The sequence below is a fragment of the Macrobrachium rosenbergii genome, chromosome 16, assembly GCF_040412425.1.
Source record: "Macrobrachium rosenbergii isolate ZJJX-2024 chromosome 16, ASM4041242v1, whole genome shotgun sequence".
In the NCBI taxonomy this organism is placed as follows: domain Eukaryota; kingdom Metazoa; phylum Arthropoda; class Malacostraca; order Decapoda; family Palaemonidae; genus Macrobrachium; species Macrobrachium rosenbergii.
In genome coordinates, this window is record NC_089756.1 from 23,396,978 (window position 1) to 23,416,140 (window position 19,163).

Sequence of the window (19,163 nt, forward strand, 5' to 3'; positions counted from 1 at the left end):
ACATAGCTCCATATACCCATTTCACATGTTTTCCCTCTTTTCTCGCCTACATGCTGCATAGCTCCATATATCCTCCCCACATTTTTTTCCCTCTTTTCTCGCCTACATGCTGCATGGCTCCATATACCCTTTTCAGATGTTTTTCTCTCTTTTCTCGCCTACATGCTGCATAGCTCCACATACCCTACTCACATGTTTCCCCTTCTTTCTCGTCTACATGCTGCATAGTTCCATATACCCTTTTCACATGTTTTCCCTCTTTTCTCGCCTACATGGTACATAACTCCATATACCCTTTTCACATATTTTCCCCTCTTTTCTCGCCTACATGCTGCATAGCTCCATATACCCTCCTCACATTTTTTTCCCTCTTTTCTCGCTAACATGCTGGATAGCTCTATATACACTCTTCACATGTTTTTCTCTCTTTTCTCGCCAACATGCTGCATAGCTCCCTATACCCTCCTCACATTTTTTTTCCCTCTTTTCTCGCCAACATGCTGCATTGCTCCCTATCCCGTCCTCACATTTTTTCCCTCTTTTCTCGCTAACATGCTGCATAGCTCCATGAATCCTATTCACATGTTTTTCCCTCTTTTCTCGCCTTAGGTGCTATCATTCCCGTAGAATCATTTTCATTTAAGAGCTCCGTGACGTAAATCCTATCTTCCAGCGACAAAAGATTTTCGTCACCTAGTCTTTACCGGTGCAAATGTGCAGGCAAAACATCTAGAATGCAATGTCCTAAGTTAAAATTTCCAGAAACAGTTTAATTTGGCTAAGACATCTTCCTATACAGTTCTTTGTGAGACGTTTCCTGTAGCACTGGCCTTACGATCAGTAAATTTAAGCAATGTCAGTCTTTGAATGTGCAGCCTAATATTTACGAAAAATTAATGTTAAGAAACTTGCCACAGACCTTAGAATTTACCCTGAGCGAGAAACTAACGAACTAATATAAACAGAGACACATACACACATGCAAATGTACCCTCTCGTACGCATCAGAGCGTATGTCAGTTTTCTTATTAAAGTACGATTAATTAATTCGTCATACACAAGGCATTAAATCTGCAAACTTATCCCAAAAAATATAAACTTCGTCAAATATATATATATGAGGCCCTCTTCTGCATCGCACAGCTATTGGAGGCGATGATGACGATGCTGAAATATATATAAAAACAAAAACCCTGGAGTCAAATGGACACACGTGATATTTACGCAAATCATGTAAAAAATGGAATGGTTTCGACTGAAAAGTCATCAGTGAAAATAGATTATTTTCAGTTCCCACACTTAAAATGTTCACTCCATTTCATAGCCTTAACGCAATCAGTAATTGATGAAGTCATTTCCAGATTCCAGATATCACCCACATCTTTCTACGATGTACATTTGATGACAAATCGTTATACGCTTGTCCGTCATTCAAGGTAAACGGTTAGACATTTACTTTCAGGATTACTGTATTGAAAAAAAATCCTTTTCCGTTTTCATTGTGGCTGCAGCTTTAGGAATTGCAGGTTAGTGCAAAAAAATTGCAAGATTTAGAAATTGTCAAAGAAAGACTATGTGTTCTTTAACCTTTTCCTTACAAAATGGCCTATAAATCAAAACTATAACGAAATACGAAACGCCTCAATAATAAAGTGATGAACTGGTTTAAGCCGTAGCGATTCTATTATGCAATTAACCATTATCAAAATATATCTGCCTTATTATTTCTCTACATTTCTGAAATTCATACCAAAGGCTTTAGTCATTCCCAGCTCTATACTAAATGTAGACTGTGCTAGTAACTGCACATACACATACATATATGCATATATAGAGATAGATGTATATATACATATATATATGTATATATATATATATATATATATATATATATATATATATATACATACATATATTACTACTTTACCGATGTCATGAAACTCTCAACATTATCAATACGGAGAGGCAGAGTGATTTCAGCACAGGAAATTGTTTGTTGAAAATACTGTACATGGTTTCCGGGGAAGAATATTCATAAGTACTATACTCGGGAAAGAGCAAAAAAGTAAGGAAAAGAATTTGGTATATGATAACTCAGATCCCTCCCTACCAAAAAGTACATATGGCCCGCCCCACAACTGCAGGTCTTAGCGACAAACATCAAGGGATTTATGAGTAACATCACTTTGGCAAAACCAAAAAAAGAAAAAAAAAAGTATGCGGAAGGAACCAAGTGTCCAGTTTAAGTCCGGTAGATCGTCATTTTCTGCCGTTACTCTAACAGCTATATATTTTTGTTTTTGTTTATTGGGATTTAAGATTGGAAGGCTAAATAAAAGTTATCAGTATAGGAAACAATCTTCTTGCCATCACAAAATCGTTAAACAACTTCTGCTGACCTAAGTAATCAATTATGCACCTGCTAGAGCGGTGACTGCAGTGGATCACAACTAGGGTACAAGAGGTACTTGACCGGCAACCGAATCCCTACAGAGTTGCTGAAAACCAGGCGGGTAACATATTGGGTATCCAGCGTGTAAAAAAAATGGCATACATGTAAAAGTGCCGAAGCGGAGAGTCCCGATCATCAGGACGTTGCGTACCATCAAAGGCTCGAGCCAGAGTAGATTCACTCGGCCCTGGGCTGGATGACGACATGTCTAAAAATGTCGTTCATAACACACAGATTATTGATGTGATACAAAAACCAAATATATGGGTATACTTTTATATATATATATATATATATATATATATATATGTATATATATACAGATACATACACACATATATATACAGTATGTAATTATATATATAGTATATATATATATATATATATATATATATATATATATATATATATATATATATATATATATACACGAATACATACACACACACATACAGTATATATATATATATATATATATATATATATATATATATATATAATGTGTGTATGACATACACACGTGCACGTGAGTATTTATGTAACTCTGTGTATTAAGAATGGCAACAAGCACATTTCCGATACAACGGCGTGTTTGGAATAATAACAAGCACACATCCGCTGGACGAGTGCTACCCTTCCATCACCCCACCCCACCCCACCCATCTCCCGTGTCCCACCCGACATACCACTCCTTCCCTCCCTCCCACCCACCCAGCTAGCTAGCTAGCTCGAACGTGAATGATGCATGCAATATCATTATGCTACATCATCTTTATACTCCTTTTAAAACTACTTTTTTTTTAAATCATTATTTCCTAAACAAAGTTAGATGGAGGTTAAGTCTTCACCTGTGTCTCTTTGTGTGTCAAGTATGTTTGTGTAATTACATGATATTTCAAATAGTTATTGATGAACGTCAGTCCATTTTTTGGGGGGAACTTGATTGGATTTTGAGATGGATCTGGGGCCTGATAGGAATCCTTTATTTAGTATTTTTATTGGGGGTTAAGGTCTGTGATGGCAGAAGAACCCCCCTGACTGAAGAGTCTCAGAGCTTTGTAGTTTTTATTTTTATATATGGTTGACATTTGAGGTTTGTGGTATAAGTCCCCTCTGCAGCTACTTTAATTGGTGAGGATATTTTCAGCTAAACTTTTACGTTCGCTGGATTTGAAGCATTTCTCAGATTTACTTCTCTCTCTCTCTCTCTCTCTCTCTCTCTCTCTCTCTCTCTCTCTCTCTCTCTCTCTCTCTCTCTCTCTCTCTCTCTCTCTCGGTCATGCAAAGAAGTTTATGATTATTTTATCCGTTACTATGTCCCGAAAGATAACAGAACTGATATGAATCAAACATTTATCCCATTTCTTATCTTTGTTTACTTTATTCATTGACTTACACTATCTGATAACCGAACTTGATCAATAAAAGACCCATTGTCTATTAAAAAAAAACATTCAAGCAACTTAAAACAAGAATATTAAATTTTTTTTTCATAATCAACGTCATGACAGGTGAGGAAATTTAAGGGAATCGAAAACCTCCCTTCGGGAAAATCTTGAAAAATTCGGACCATTAATTAAGTCTGCCACATGAAGTAGATACAGATTCAATTTAGCAATCATAACACCTGCCAAGCCCTCAACCAAAGCATCTGTCAACATCGCATCGCCGCCCCCCCCCCACAAATAAATAAATAAAAAATAAATGAAATAAAAATTAGAATAAAAAATGGTATCACGTTACCAGTGTTGGTGACAGAACTAAAAATGAAAGTGGAGTTGCGCTTGTACAACATTCACTTAGCGGATACTTGCCGCTTGAATTTTATGCCATTACAATGAAGTTTGGCAGCAAGATGCTGAGTAATGTCACAAACGCTGCCGTGGGACGTCTCCTAACCGAAAAGGGTCAAAGTTTTCTTACCCCCTTTCAAAGATGAGAGAGAGAGAGAGAGAGAGAGAGAGAGAGAGAGAGAGAGAGAGAGAGAGACTACGTTCAGAAGGGCCAAGATATACGCTTCAGTCATTTCTTTCTGCGCTAAACCCTATAATTCTTATCTCTCACGATATGCCATCTTACGAATGCACGGACGTTCATCGAAGCACAGAGGTAGAAAAGCAGGATCTGTAATGTAGCGTATATGTCAGTTCCTAGTCGCGTCATTATTGCTGCTGGTAATAGCGACATTTAAAGAAACGGAAGAACACCTATTATGATATCATTCCCTCGCGAGCCAGACAAAACCTCACTGCGAAAACTATAATGATACGAAATCTGGACAAAGGACCGGACTCCACGAAGACGAGAAACGCCATTATTGAAATCTTTCTTCCCACTACCGACAATTAAGCCTACCCGCAATATTCCCCTTCTTAGTCTCGTACATCACATTCTTCAAGTATATGCACAGAACACTCCTCGACAGAGCAAGGGCTCCAGCTAGATTATTGAAATTTCTTTGATGCATCCTCGAACTCAAAAGTCGAAACTTTTTGCAAACTGCGTACCACCTGTGGGTAAATGTAGTCATATGACTGATGTCCCCAGATACGAAGTTCACATAGGTTAGCTCTTGCACATGATCAACTGACTTCGGGCAAGTTGGTAAAAGCTACTTGGAAAATGACGTACTGTATGTACAGTATATACCCTATGGCTTATTTATCCTTTACATCCTTTACAAGTTGCATGACATTATGTACTGAACATGGCATTACCATTTTTTCTTTTAATAAGACCCCCAAAAATTTATTTTCAGAACAGCATTTTTACTCTTTTCCTTTTTTTTTAAAGATTTTTTGGCGCTTTAGATATTTCTCGAAACTAAGACTTAGTAAAAAAAAAAATACATATACACGTAAGGGCAAACAAAAATCGTACTGATTAAACACATTCGTCCTCAAAGTTATACTTTCAAAAACTGACAGGCAAAAAGTACTAAAACATTTACGTGTGTCAGGGTAGGTATGTTTGAATGTTGGGTTTTACGTTTTCCTGTTCGTGTATGTGTCTCATTATCTATTCAGTATAATGATAAAGTTGCGAAAAAATGAACAACGCAACAGTTGCAAATATATTGGCTGTCTTATATGACTACCTCCCTCCAAAACAATACCGATATTTCATTCACGACCTAGAAATTACGTAGGAAAAAACAACAAAACAGGTAAACAACAGGTATTCCCCAATCAGGTAACATAAAGAAAAAGATTATTGCGGACGATAATATTATGGTCGAAGACCACCACAAACAAAGACTGGTAGAGAATGGAAGAAACACACACACAAAAAAAACACACACACACACAAAAACAACCACAAACAAATGGTTGGAGAGCACCACAAACAAAGCCTGGCTCCAAGAAAGCCCACCTAGTTCCTCAGCCTGGATCATCAGGAAAGGAAACGGAGAGTGTCTGAAAGATGATGACTGATTAGTCCCAACGTGTTTGGCCTTAATGAAGCGAGGACTTGTCCGACACTCGCAGGTAATATTTACTCCGACCACAATTTGCATATGTTGGTCGGCAGGAAGAAGAGGGAAGGAGAAGGGAGGACTGCTGAAGTTCGTCAACCAAGAAGAGTTAATGTGGGAGGTTTTCAATGTTCCAATAGATGGCAGCAGGGTCCGTATATGGTCGTAAAACGCACACAAATGGTCTTTAAGTGATCCGGCATCATGAAGTGCACTTAGCCTGTGCTAATGGCCTCATAAGCGTAATTTGGGGTGTAAAATATGGCTGTAAAATGCCGGTTGACAAGGAGACCCAATATTCAGGTCAATTACTCCCTCGCAAAAAGACTGAGAAGACGCACAGAAGAGAAATGTGCCACACTATCTGGGCAATTTATTGATTAATAGCCTGGCCTAGAAAACTGGCTTCATTTTCTATTGCATCTTATCCTTCCAAAGGCATATTTCTTACGCTCAATCTTTTCGCGAAGGAGGTTAAGCAAATATTCTCGGCTATACGCAGCGTGTTAAGACATAATATTAATCTATGAGGAAGGGTAAGATTATGACTGAATTATGTGCAGAGTAATAGGTAACGACCCAATAATGCTCTCTGCTCGTTGTTTTATACTTTTTACTTTGGGTAATCACAAATAATAAAGCGAAGTTAGCACACGAAATCCACATAAAAGAATTGATAAAGATCTTTCCCTTGGCTGAAGGAGTGAGGACAGTATTTTACCTCCTCATGAAGTTATAACACTGATAAAATGTAGACGAAGTGGAGTTGGTTAATGATGCCACACCAATGAAATGCTCTCAAATACGGCAAATGGGACACACGGCATTGTCCTTAAAATGTCGTTGCAAAGGGTGACATGACCTTTTTGACCATTAGTTGAGGGTTTTGCGTGGAACCATCTGACAACATTGCCATCAGGAAAGAAAGGTTCCAGTTTCGTAAAATGACTATATTTAATTTTATTTTATTCAGAAGCTTATGGGACGGGACAGCAGGATGCCCCTAACCAGCCCAGCCCGGAGACAGTAATACAATTGAGGGTGAAGGCTGAAAGGGTGTGGTTTGAACCCGAAAGAAGCGATGGACCTACATATTAAAAATTTTAAAAATTGAAACACCGTACGAGGTAAGGGACACAGAGACAGAAAGAGAAGTCCTAAGGATGAAGAGGGATGAGGTGGCCTGACGGACGCTACAGGGACGCCTACGAGGTGGTTAGGCTCTCAGTTTATCGTCCATTTCACATTCCATTTGAGATTCGAGCAACCGAAATCATGGGAAGTACCAAAATGAGCACGTCAAGAAAAATAAAAGAAAGAAAAACTTCAGTACACGCAATGGAGTTCTAGATCATTTATTTAGAAAATGACTGTGAATTTCGAAGGGCTGGATGAAGCTTAACCAAAGACTGCAACGATTTAGTTTTTTTTTTTTTATAAACTAGTGGCGTGTAACCAACGGAAGCTAACATGTTCCACTGGGCCATGCAAATGCAAACTTTTTTCTGTGGGTTCATGTTGGCTAATGTGTTTTCTTATTCAGCAATATATATGTATACATACTTATATATATGTATACATATACATATACATATACATATATATATATATATATATATATATATATATATATATATATATATATATATATATATATATATATATATATATATTTCTTCTGTCTTCAGCTTTTACCCATCTCTATATAATCAAAAGGCAGGTGAAAGTGGTTCACAAATGTCTGAATTAAATATTATATTAATACGTAAATAACTGAACTGAATAATGTATAAATATTTCATATATCTAAAAATATAACAATGAAATATATACACATATTAGTAAGAGTATCCACACTGAAGTTTTATAAATCTACTCATGCCCTTTTGTCACAGAAATTGTTCCAAAAGGAATGAGCTTGTAATGACTTTATTCTAGGGGAAAAAATTACGAAGCAAAACAAAATTACGGTAACAAAATTGCATCAAAATACTGATTGAAAAAAAATAATGAGAGAGCAAAATAAGGAGTGCGGGTTCGAATTATCAAAGTGAATAAGAATCTTGAACGTACTCGGGGTTTAAGATGTCAGATTTATGAGTTTAGCCTTCAGAAGCACTAATAGCTCTCAAATGAGGTCGAATGAAGGAGAGTTAACTTCATGGGTATCGTCATAACCATGAGAGGTCGAATGAAGGAAAGTTAGCTTCATGGGTATCGAAATGCCCATGAGAGGTCGAGTGAAGGAAAGTTAGCTTCATGGGTATCGCCATACCCATAAGAGGTCGAGTGAAGGAAAGTTAACTTCATGGGTACTTCCATACTCATGAGAGGTCGAATGAAGGAAAGTTAACTTCATGGGTGCCATACCCATGAGAGGCCGAATGAAGGAAAGTTAACTTCATGGATATCGCCATACCCCTGAGATGTCGAATGAAGGAAACTTAACTTCATGGGTACCTCCATACTCATGAGAGGTCGAATGAAGGAAAGTTAGCTTCACGGGTACCTCCATACCCATGAGAGGTCGAATGAAGGAGCTGAGATTTTATGGTTAACAATATACTCTAGCGAGGTCCAAATACGGAGCAAAGACTTCATGTATACCCACATAATCTAGAGAAGTCTAATGGAGGAGCTTCAAATTTTGTCGGTGCCCACATACTTCAAGAGGTCGAATAAAGGTGGTTCGACTTGAGAGTAAATACTCGCTTGTCGGATGAGTCCAACGCTTGGGAAGCCATGCATTAAGTACAATAAATCATCTAAGCTCCTCCAGGTCGTTGTTCTTGAAGGAGAGATGGATGAACAAACGAACACGAATGGAAATGTAGAAAAACTGACAGAGAAAAAGAGAATATTATTATTAGACACAAGTAGACTAACAGCGAAACACGCAGGGAAACGAAAGAGAATTACAGATGAATAAAGGGACAAATGAAACGTTTCCTTCTGTGCACTGAAAACCGTCCGTGTGTGTGTGTGTATGTGTGTGTGTGTGTGACGGAGAGCCTGCCTCTCACTGCTTCCAGGCAGGCAGTCTTACCCTCGCAGAATTCATGCATAATGTATCCAAAGCAAATCTTGCGACTTCACCGCAATAAGAAGAAGCCAAGGGAATGCCATCAAGTAATCAGCAATTTGCGAGATCTCATTACCTGCCGGCTCAGTTTCGTTGCTTCTGTCTATCGCTTTTGTGCGCGAAATGGCGTTCAGCAGGGGTCCGTCGCATATAGGATTCCGGGGCTGGCAGGCAGGATACGCGGTGAGAGAGAGAGAGAGAGAGAGAGAGAGAGAGAGAGAGAGAGAGAGAGGGGTCGGGGGCGGGCCAGGGGGCCGAATACGTAATTTTCTCTTTTCTAAAACGGGGGACGGACTGACGAATCATTTTTGGAGAAGGCGGGGAGGGGAGGTGGAGGAGGCGGATGGACGGGGGGTCCTCGAACTTCCCTTTGCCCCACCCGTTGACATCAGGTGCTATTTACTGGCAAATTACAGTCTTGAATGAAAGTAAGAAACGCCAATGTCATGTACGATCTCCCGTTCTGTAATTTGGTTGACATGCAATGCTCTTATTTTGACTGATCGACATCTTGTGACTTCCAGAAAGGGGAACACAAGCACCATGAAAAGGGAAAAGGGGGGGAGGAGGGGGGGAGGCGCCCTGCCGTCTCATACACAAGATGTCCTTAGAACAGACCTCATAGGAAGAACAGGATCGTGAGCTAAAAGGTTTCTTGTAATACATTAAAATGAAATATTATGATACCGATACTTCACCGATTTTAGTATTGTCCATAATACTACCGCTATTATTAAGGCGACAGAGTGTACATATATTACAATTTCTTTTCTTCATTTAGATATCACAGCTTCCATTTTTCAGTCAAAACCCTAATAGTTGAATTTTTGAAATATTTTTATTTTTAATAATTTTCTTTATCAGCATGTTGGAACCGAAAAAAAGTCGATAAACAATTGACGTTGATAATGAAATTAAAGTACGGTTTCACACTAGTCGTACTTAACATTGAATCGCATAATTACAGGTGCTACATAAACATACTCACACGTTCCTTTGACTTTTTCTGGTCTCGGTGCGACTAATCGAGCCAGACCTCTTAGGCCAGTGGTTCTTAACCAGGGATGCGAAGCCGGTTCCTAAGGGGTGCGAGGATGTCTGTGAATAATTAAAGCAAAATATATTTTTATATACGTATGTTATTTTTTCTGCAAAAAAATAAAAATAACATAGAATAAAATAAAAGAAAATAATAATAATAATAATAATAATAATAATAATAATAATAATAATAATAATTATACTTATTATTATTATTATTATTATTATTAATATTAATATTATTATTATTATTATTATTATTACTGCTACAGCTTTGGGAATGAAGATTTTAAAAATGTGGTTTTGTTATTAATACACATATCAACTTTGTATTTTAATTTTTTTTTTTTTTGTTCAGCAATTCAGAGGGTGTGAGAACTGACAGCTGATTTGAAAGGGGTGCATACATTGAAAACGGTTGAGAACCATAGTCTTAGGCTCCTAGAAAGAGGAGAGGTGACCTAAACTTAGTCCGCCTTCCCATCCAAGTTTCCCCTAAGATATGAGGTGGCAAAGAGGGGGCGAAACCCCTCTTACCCGCCCATCACAGAAAGCTGTTTTTTCACACTAAGAAATCCTGATAACAAAATAAATACTATTATGGATAGTAATCGTTCATTGTAAAATTCTACACTCATTCGTAGCGCAGAACAACTGTTTTTTACTAATTCGTTCATCTCCAGCTTCCTAAAATAAAAACGCCTCTGCAAAAAAGACGGATCTTTCCTATACAGTGACCCCCAACAAAGTTCGGGGGTCGTTATCTAGGACTCATATTTCTCGAGGGTCATTATCTTTATGATATTTGCAGTCTTTTATTTATGATTTTACGGTCATCCCCAACGGGCTTGTAATAAACTCGCTGCAAAGGTGGATACATACCGGGTTAAAACCCGTGGGGGTCACTAGGGACGATCCAAAAAAGACAAAAGTAAGTGCAAGTGTCACACGTCGGGAAGTTATCCAAAAAGTGCTTGACATTCTTACAATCAAGTGAGGGAGTATATGAGGGCTGTTCTTTTATCAGACTTTGGTACGTATAACGTTTATTAGCATCCTCGGTGCATGATGAGAATCTGATGGTTTCAGCATCATAAATTCTTTCACTAACTTATCATCCTCCGTTCTTTCCACAGTCTCGAACCATCTCTAAAACACTCCGATTCATACAAGCCGATCTTTTTCAACTTTTTTTTTTTTTTTTACGAATCTACACATTTGTCACCCCTTTCCTTCTTCTTATGCCACATGTACGATGCCAGCAATTTTCATCTTATAAGCTTCAATCTGTTACCTTTTATTAACATTCAACTTTCACCTCTATACAGGGGAGGGGCTTAATAGTACCATTACACATGCCAGCCTTAGCTTTCATAGACACTCATTGTCTCTCCTCTGTGTTTTACTCATCCTGCTGCCTTCCTCGATTCACTTACTTGTGACTCACCTTGTCTGTCATCCAACGTCACCTGTTATAGTTGATCCTCCATATACCTACATTATTATTATTATTATTATTATTATTATTATTATTATTATTAGTATTATTATTCAGAAGATGAATCCTGTTCATAAGGAAAAAACCCGTAGGGGCTACTGTCTTGAAATTCAAGCTCTCAAAGAATGATATGGTGTTCATTCGAAAGAAGTAACAGAAGGTAATGCGAAATACAGAAAGAAGAGGTCAGTTATTAGAAAAACAGATATATTAATAAACTGACAAATAAATAAATAAATAGATAAATAAACCCTTTCCATTCTTTAACAATCCATACTAACATTCGTTATTCCATTGTTTTGGCTTTCACCAACAATCAAAACATTTCTGCGCAAAATCCCCCATTAACATTGTATCATGTGCAAACATAAAGAAGTCCACATTCCATTTACGACTGATTTCCTTTGCCAACAATTTTGGACCTACATCTATTGTGTCTCCCCTTGCTTCTCCCATCATTAATCGGTCATGGACAGTTAGAAACATGTACAGATATAACAAAATTACAGTGAAAAAGTAGACGCTAAAGGAAGGACGAGAAATCTTTGAAGAGGTTTAGTCACGTGAAGCGAGTGGAAGAGAATAGATGAGTGAAAAGAATACATAATTCTGAAGTCTTCGTGGGATCAAGAAAATGAAGGCCACCTGGGTGGCAAAAGTGCCAAGATGGAATGGTCTTAATGGATAGGAATAAAAAATGTGTTAAAACACAGAGAGGAGAGTGGCTCTTCGTCTATGGGGTGCTCAAGCTCAAAGTGAATTTCATTTGACCTCTGTGTAACTGCAAGAGCCTCTGATGCTGAGGAATACTAATCTGGATCCATCTCTTACAGGAACCAAATCTTATAGGTTATTATATATATATATATATATATATATATATATATATATATATATATATATATATATATATATGGAATGTATTTCTGTAATACAGTAAAATGTTATTTTATTTAAACTTTTATGGTATTTTTTGCTAGAACATGACTGAACTGTCTTTTTCCCTTTAACTCGCTGGATAATTGAGCCAATATTTAGTCATCTCTCAGAACTTAAAATATTCACCTTCACCTGTTTTTTAATTATTCTCTTGGCTCTGATGCTGTTTGGTTAATTACTTGATCAACTCATGATTATTCAGATTATCTATTTTCTTTACATACTGGCATCTTGTTTTGCAAAAATTTTTATTGTAAGACGGTATTCAAGGTTTCTCCAATAATCTATACTATCCCCTACTGGATACCTGTGTGCCCGGTAGATTCTCCCTAAAGCCTAACTCTGATAGACAAAAAAGGAGATATCACTGGAATTCTTATGAGGTGAGGATCATATCTGGTACATTTTTCAGTTCAATTTGTGATCTATGCATTACAAGGAAGACAAAAATGCATTTTTGGAGTGCTATCTTTCCACCTTTAAACGTTGTGGCTGTCTTCTTTGTTAAAGAAAGAGCAAACCATTGCCAAAAACGCGAATTTGCTTTAAATCTTCCCTCTTTGTTATGATGAAAGCCATAAACACATGGGCAGTACAGGTAATCAGATACAGCGCGGGAGTGGTGGAGTGGGCGAAGGCTGAACTTAGCATATACCAGAAAACTAGGAAACACACGACAATACAGTACACACAGTACTACACCCAAGAGCAAATACAGACAGACTATACATAACGCGAAAGGAAGGAGGGAAAGGTCTACTAAGCATCAAGAGCAGATCACTGGGGCAATTCCTGAAACCCAGTGAAGACGAGTGGCTAAGGAGCGCATGGGAAGAAGGACTGATAAAAGTAGCCGAAGACCCAGAAATATATCGAGACAGGAGAATGAAAAATAGAACAGAGGAGTGGCATAGCAAACCAATGCACGGACTGTACATGAGACAAAGTAAAGAACTGGCCGGCAACGAAACATGGCAATGGCTACAGAGGAGAGAACTCAAGAAGGAAACAGAAGGAATGCTATCAAGAACAGGCCCTAAGAACCAGATATGCCCAAAGAGCTATAGATGGAAATAACATCTCACCCATGTGCAGGAAGTGCAATATGAAAGACGAGACCATAAACCACATAGCAAGCGAATGTCCGTCGTTTACACAGAACCGGTACTAAAAGAGGCATGATTCAGTTGCAAAAGTCCTCCACTGGAGCCTGTGCAAGAAACACCAGCTAGCTTGCAGTAATAAGTGGTATGAACACCAACCTGAGGGAGTGATAGAAAACGATCAGGCAAAGATCTTCTGGTACTATGGTGTAGAACAGAGGAGGTGATACGTGCCAATAGGCCAGACTTGACGCTGACTGACAAAATCAAAAAGAAAATATCACTCATTCATGTCGCAATACCATGGGACACCAGAGTACATGAGAAACAAAGAGAAAAAATTGATAAGTATCAAGACCTGAAAATAGAAATAAGGATATGGAATATGCCAGGGGAAATTGTACCCATAATCACAGGAACACTAGGCACGATCTAAAGATCCCTGAAAAGGAACCTGGAAAAACTAGATGCCGAAGTAGTTTCAGCGCACATAGTGAGGAAAGTGATGTACTCCTAAGGAGGCAAGACGCAATGCGGGACCCCACACTATAAATACCACCCGGTCAAATAGGATGACTGAGATAGAGAAAAAGAAAAAAAAAATAATAATAATTTTTTAAGCTTTATTAACCATATCTTTATTATTCACATGATAATAATAATAATAATAATAATAATAATAATAATAATAATAATAATTTTTTAAGCTTTATTAACCATATCTTCATTATCCACATAATAATAATAATAATAATAATAATAATAATAATAATAATTTTAAGCTTATTAACTAGTATCTCATTATTCATCACATAATAATAATAATAATAATAATAATAATAATAATAATAATAATAATTTTTTAAGCTTTATTTACCATATCTTCATTATTCACATAATAATAATGACAATAATAATAATAATAATTTTCAAGCTTTATTAACCATATCTTTATTATTCACATAATAATAATAATAATAATAATAATAATAATAATAATAATAATAATAATAATCCCTCGAGATTCGCCACCCCATCATTATCACACACATCCACCCAAACTATGCAGTTCGAACCAAGGTCAAACCAGATCGCTCTTTTATGAAGGGTTTCTCTGCAGCTACGACCCCTGAGGAACACCAGCAATGCCATCAATCTTAGTTCATGACACAGGACTTGCTCCTACCATGGGTACGCATAACCTTTCCTGCTCAGGTACGAAGACGGAGTGCAGTTACATCAATCTTCTTAAATTAAAATACGAAATGATGGTGCTACTGCCTCTGTGTTTTAATGATTGCCTGTCTGATTGTGTGTTTCTTCTTTTGATTCCTTTCCAGGTGCTTCTCTGGCTGGCATATAGAGCTCGCAATGCACATCCACACCCACACTCACATATACTTATAGACATACATATATATATATATATATATATATATATATATATATATATATATATATATGTATGTATATATACATATACATACATATATATATATATATATATATATATATATATATATATGTGTTATATATATATATATTATATTATATATAAGAAATGTTATATATATATATATATATATATATATATATATATATATATATATATATATATATATATATATATATATTTCCCGGGATCTTGCCAAATGTCATTCTCTTGTGGCCGCACTCAAATCCATAGTCGACTAAGAATTCTTAGGTTATTGGTGCTGTCCAGGTACCAAGTATTTAACTTGTTATTTAAGTTAACGGCGGCACAACGAGTTTTAAAGGATGGCATCGAGTCAGTGTGTACGTTTCTGTCCTCGGCAGCATTCGGAAGACTTTCCCAATGATATCTTTCCAAAAGCCACTGTGAGAGAATAGTAAATCAAATCTAGGTAAGGCGATATTTTCAAGCCGCTCAAATGCTCACAGGTTCCGAACTCATCAAAATAAAGACATTCAAAACCGCTCTTAATCCAACATCTCCAAGGCAGCCGACGACGAACTTATATTAGAAGAATCCTCATCGCTGCAACTGAGAGATAAAGTAAAAAGAGACTCGGTGGTGCACCCTGTCTTTGGCTGATGAAGGTGCAAGTGATCTAAAATACGCGAGAAAAAAATGCCGACGGAATGAGGAGGAAGAAGCAGAGAATGGCGTTACCTGCTGCTGGCTGATGATGGTTTGCGTGATTGATTTGAATATAGAATTTAGGCCAAAGGCCAAGCAGTGGGACATATGAGGTCATTCAGCGCTGAAACGGAAATTGACAGTACAAGGTTTGAAAGATGTAACAGAAGGAAAACCTCGCAATTGCGCTATGAATCAATTGTTAGGAGAGGGGTTTACGTTATCTGAATATACGAGTTTCTTTCGGGATGGTAAGTGAACCTTGCGTATTAAATGGAGGAAGAAGAATATGAAGAGGAAGAAGAGAGGATAATAAAAAAAACACACACACAAGGAGGGGGGGAAGGGACCACGAGGCTTAGGAAAGGGTGAAGATAAAGTTACGAAGAGTAGCAAAGGAAGAATCAATAGGTTAACGTTGAGTAGCTGATTGAGTAGGAAGAGGAGGAGGCTGAGGAGAAAGAGCTATGAAGTAGAAAGATGAAGAACAACAACAACAAAAAAACAACTACGCCAACAGCAACAACAACAGCAAAACACAATGGGGTTAATCTTGAGGTACATAATTTTTTTGTTGCAAGTTTTGTAACTTTAATGTCCACTTCTCCAAAAGAGCAATAGGAAAACTGTTGATTATATCAGATTGATCAGAAGTTTTCTCTATTGTTCAAGAGCTATAAAAGAAATAAAAAGTACATTTATCAGAGAATACGATTTCCAAGTCAATTTAATTTGTTGTGTAAAAAGGATTTTTTCCAATGGGTAAAAAAGGGCAATATTCCAGACATCTCTCATCTTCGAGAACGACGCTAGGTAGCCTATAACAACAGCAATGCAACAGAATATAATTAAAATGAATGCTAGTCTCGAAGACCCGATTTCCAATACAGTATTTTCAGTATAATGTACCCTCGTACTTGCCATATCTTCTTCCCTTACCCTATACCAGACACTTAATAAAGAATGGTTATAAATTAAGACTAATGCATTATACAGCAGGACTGCAGTGGATATAGCCAATTGGTTTAATTTGCAATTGATGTTGAAGCAATAAATCACTGATATAATCATATTCATTCTCTCTCTCTCTCTCTCTCTCTCTCTCTCTTTAAGTAGAAGTTAATACTTCTGTTGCCCAAAGGATTATTACAAGCTATGATAAAGATACTAGCTGCAGCTGCAGACTGACGCAAACAGTCTTATTTAACTAGATTTCAAATTAGTCAGCCTCCCTTTTTTACTGCTATGATAAGCTGTAAAGATATTTCAGCAACCAATTGGCACTAATCATTCAAATATATAAACTTCAGGTGTAAGAGATGAAATCCCTTCCTGTTAATAAAAAGTGCCTTCTTTATATCTATCAAGTTTCAGTTTGTATTGACTGATTTACGCTCTTCCCTTTATTTATTTATTTTTTTACTTTACTTCTCAAGTCTTCATCATGAAAGCAAGCTTGAAAAGATGATAAAATTAACGCTCGATAATAATATGAATGAGGCTGATATGCATTTTGTCATCACTTTCATATGCTTGTGTGACAGTGGAGTTTTTTCTTTGAAAAATTTTCAATGTCTGCTCAATTATTCCTTCTACCAACTGCGTTGTGACTCATTAGACGAACAGAGGAATCGCATTCACTGATGTGTCTTTTACGAGAAGCTGTTACAAATGATCAATCTCTTTGTCCATACATGCGATCACGCCATCTTATCTGTAAGATCATTTATGAACTCGTATTTCTCTATACTTCTTCTTGCGCGACTTATCTTTTTCTCAGAAAGAAATACTTCTCCTTTCATCCACTCTTCAGTACGAATACAATGGCCTAATCATTTATATCTTTGTAAATGTTCCATTAATGCAAACAGTAGCAAAAGGGTTCTTACGGAGGGCGTATGGTAATGAAGCTGTTTGGCTATTTCGGACTTCTTGCTTGCATGTGTATGAGTAATTGTGTGAGAAAGCGTGTGTGTACATGTGTGTGTATGTGTATGTGTGCGTAGCTTTGGGCAATACAGGTCATGCCCAATCGATCATAATCGAATCGCTTATCTGAACACCTACCTCTGATGCTGTCTGGTTGCAGTCTCTCTCTCCTCTCTCTCTCTCCATGTGTCTCTACCATTCACTTAGGAAGACGCATGGGTCGGCCGGGGTAATCTTGTGGTCAATTCCTCCCTTGGAAGGAGAGACGGCAGACGTGAAGGCGAGAGAGGTCTATTAATCGATTCATCTGATAAAAGGAGACGGCGATTGTGATGAACAACTTTCATCACCGCTTTTTGCCCTCCTTCGTTTTTAGTTAGGGCATCTCATGCCAAGCTTTCCTCTTTTCCTCCTCCTCCTCCTCCTCCTCCTCCTCCTCCTCCTCCTCCTCCCCTCCTCCCCTCCTCCCCCGCAGTAAAATGAATTGCGGTTGCGATCCTCCACTCGACCAATGAAGAGGCAAAGTCATAACTCACAGACTAATTTCGCTTATAGTGAGGGTTGTAATTATACAAATTATAGCAATGGACTATTTCTCCCGAAGTAATTATTCAGTTGAAAACTAACCGAACAAATAATTCGATTATTTAATGTGTTTATTTATAGACGATCTCTGCATACGCTTCTTTGCAGGGATGACGGAAACTACTGTACGGTTTACGTAGAGCCATTCACGAGCTTTGATATAATGATACATTTCGAAAACGCACGAACGAACACCAAGAGGGTATAATTACTTATGAAGAAAACTAAGGATAAACAAAAAAGCGAAAAACAAACGTAAGCTTAACATGCTCGATAATGTGTCTGTGAATACCTTCTACCCTCAAGAGTGATCAAAGCTACGTTCGTTTTTGCCTCGCAGGATGCAGCCATCGGTAACTCTTTTTTATTTTTGTTTTTTGTTTTTTTTTGTGTTTTTTTTACGTTTTGCGGGCGATAAAGCTTGCCCTGAAGTCATTCAAAGAGGTGTTACCGCAGACAAGAAGATTACATCGCCAGCATGCAAATGAGTCGGTTCATTTCCATCCTCTGGTTATCAATGCGCAAGATCCATTTTCGATGCGAGACCCTTCCGTGAAACCAGACTTGCTGTCTGTGGACGTCTGTTTTCCAAATTACTTTGGGAAATGGCGATCATTATCGTCTGTTTTACAGCTACAAGGAGCTGAAAAAGATGGATGCGTTTAGCCAAGAAGAGCACGGATCTCTCTCTCTCTCTCTCTCTCTCTAAATCTACTAAGAACTGAAAATTATGAGATTATTTAGTAAGGAGGCTCTCTCTCTCTCTCTCTCTCTCTCTCTCTCTCTCCCACACACACACACACACGAACACACACACACACAAGCGAGAACTAAAAATTATGAAATTATTTAATAAGAAGGCCTTACATCTCTCTCTCTGTGTCTCTTTACAGCTGCCTAAGTGGTGAAAAATAATTATGGATGTGTTTAGTAAGAG

General features: G+C 37.5%; 1 protein-coding gene across 1 annotated transcript in view; it reads right to left on the bottom strand.

Annotated features, from left to right (window-relative positions):
- Positions 1–19,163, bottom strand: part of LOC136847193 (uncharacterized) — a 479,536-nt gene that overhangs the window by 339,234 nt on the left and 121,139 nt on the right. Inside the window, exon 2 of the mRNA XM_067118628.1 lies at positions 9,998–10,107. Coding sequence (XP_066974729.1) covers positions 9,998–10,107 — 110 coding nt within the window. The remainder of the gene's footprint in view (positions 1–9,997; positions 10,108–19,163) is intronic.